The sequence below is a fragment of the Octopus sinensis genome, linkage group LG30 (genome assembly GCF_006345805.1).
Source record: "Octopus sinensis linkage group LG30, ASM634580v1, whole genome shotgun sequence".
NCBI lineage: Eukaryota > Metazoa > Mollusca > Cephalopoda > Octopoda > Octopodidae > Octopus > Octopus sinensis.
The window spans coordinates 7,649,379-7,651,878 of record NC_043026.1 but is presented as its reverse complement, the minus strand read 5'-3'; the positions used below and the strand labels follow the sequence as shown (position 1 = coordinate 7,651,878).

The 2,500-nt window shown below is 38.2% G+C and overlaps 1 protein-coding gene across 1 annotated transcript in view; it reads left to right on the top strand.

Moving 5' to 3' along the window:
- LOC115226724 overlaps positions 1-2,500 on the top strand; it is a 33,273-nt gene that overhangs the window by 2,683 nt on the left and 28,090 nt on the right. The window contains exons 2-4 of the mRNA XM_029797745.2: positions 950-1,003; positions 1,480-1,640; positions 2,200-2,424. Coding sequence (XP_029653605.1) covers positions 950-1,003; positions 1,480-1,640; positions 2,200-2,424 — 440 coding nt within the window. The remainder of the gene's footprint in view (positions 1-949; positions 1,004-1,479; positions 1,641-2,199; positions 2,425-2,500) is intronic.

Here is a 2,500-nt window from a genome sequence, read left to right as displayed (position 1 = left end):
AATACTTGCTATTACTTATAAAATATGTAACCAGGCTTTAAAAAAAAATAAATACTGGGGTCAGTTTGTTCGACTGAACCCTTCAGGGTGGTGCTCCATCATGGCCATATCCCAATGCTTGGAACATATATTCCTGTATGGGAACACTTTGTGGCCTTTTTTGTATTCGTTAATTTCTAACTCAAATGTTTAATCTCACCTCACATAGTAAGGAGAGAGTTACCTTCCCTTTGCATGAATGGCCATCTAGTGGGGGACCACATAGATAAAAAGAGGCTGCATTATTATATGAATTACTAGCAGTATCACCCGGCGTTGCTCGGGCTTGTTTCGACCCTTTAGAATTGGAAGTTTTGAAAAGTAAACATTTTGCATTATGTAGCTTGTTATTCTCTTTAAGTGAACATTTTTCTGGTTGAAATACACTGAAAAATGGCAACACAGCAGTCAAAAAAACGTAAAGAAAATAGGGATTTTCATAGAAAAAAGCACCTTTTTGATGTAAATAATTTTTTGTGTTAACATGGTCTGATTTGAAATTTTTCTTCTACGGAAGGAATAGCAAGCCTTCTTCTATCATACTCTCAATTTTGGTCAACTTGCACCGCAGAGTCTCGGAGGAGATAGTGTTAGTTGAAGGCTGCCACACACACACACAACTTCAGCTTTATATATAGAGAGATGAAGGACATTTAACTGTCATATTTTCTACATCCAGGTTTGGGTTGACTCCTACATAAATATTTGAGGGTTGACTTCCACATAAATATTTGGTGTTGACTCCTACATATATATTTGGGGCTGACTCTAATATGAATATTTGGTGCTGACTCCCACATAGGTATTTGGTGTTGACTCCTACATAAATATTTTGTCCATCAAATGTATGAATGCTTCTCCATCTCAATTCCTCTAAATTTCATTTGTGTCCTACTTTTTCTCTTTCCAGGTCCAATAAAGACAATCCAAGCAGACAATACACTCTGCTCGCAAACATGCACAGGTAAATATCTTCCTTTACTAGACAAGAGTGCTGGTGACTACAGCCATGCTGGGGCATTAATATACACACACACACACACATGTGTATATATATATATTATATCTTGCGTATATGAATGCACCTATGTGTGTCGTGGAGTATTCCGACCGTTTGAAATATATTGAGGAATTAAGAACGCTGACCTTTGAAATTTGTCCTCCCTTTCCTGAGGCTCTAATTAATTGTGCGCTAATTAATTGTGCTGTATATAGGGATAATTATCCCATCTAATTCTTCAATATATATATATATATATATATATATACTAGCAGTATCGCCCGGCGTTGCTCGGGTTTGTAAGGGAAACAACTATATAAGCATTTTTAGAGAGTTACCTCCCTTATATAATAGCCAAAAAATGCATTAAAAATGGGAAAAAATTATGTATATATGTATGTGTATGTATATATTTAATGTCAATGCATTTCTCTCTGCAGAAAACATCAAATTCCAATACCGACCCGGCTTCATCTACCAATACAAATACCATGCCCAAACCACAAACAAAATGAATGGTGCTAGCAACAACGAAGCCACGATGACAATTGATGCCAATGTTCAGATTGAACCCGTGTCTCCATGTTCACTCCTTATGAGGGTAAGCCTTTGTTTTTTTACCTGGATCGTCTATCTTGTTGATAAATCTTCCTCAAAATCATCGCATTCTGTCCCATACAATGTAGAGCATATTACATAATATAGTCCTAGATACACTATGCCTAAATAAAAGATGGGACTGTCATGGCTGGAACATTTTTGATCATTGGTCTGTCTCTGAACCTCCCCCCACTATCGCTTAACAGACGACGTTGGTGTGTTTACGTCCCTGTAACTTAGCGGTTCGAAAAAAGAGTTCGATAGAATAAGTACCAGGCTTACAAAGAATAAGTCCTGGGGTCGATTTGTTCTACGAAAGATCGTGCTCCAGCATGGCCGCAGTCAAATGACTGAAACAAGTAAAATAGTAAAAGACTATGCAAGGGAGATAACTGCAATAAGCTTAACCGAACAAAACTTGGAGGAAATAAACGCGAGGCAGAAATGGCGAAGCTCCCTTCTTATAATCCGGCGATGACGGTTTCCTAATAAATGTCTGACAACTCTGTGGTTTCGCTTTTAATGTTATGTTTTTCTTGTTTTTGTTTTCCTTTCTACAGGTGACAGACGCCGGTCTTCAGAACTCAGGTGATACTTCGCAACGCCAAGTATTCAGTGACGCCATCACCAGATATCCTTTGAAATTCACACTCCAAAATGGAAGAATTGAAGATGTCTGCCCAATGACTGAAGAACCCATCTGGGTTTTGAACATCAAACGTGGTATTCTGTCGGCCTTCCAAAATTCCATGGACACTTTGGACAGAGATGTGAACATAACTGAGGTAAGTGCTAACACGTGGCTCATTATCAGGATCGTGTCGCCAAATGTTGTATTAGTGGATGAACGGGATTAATTGA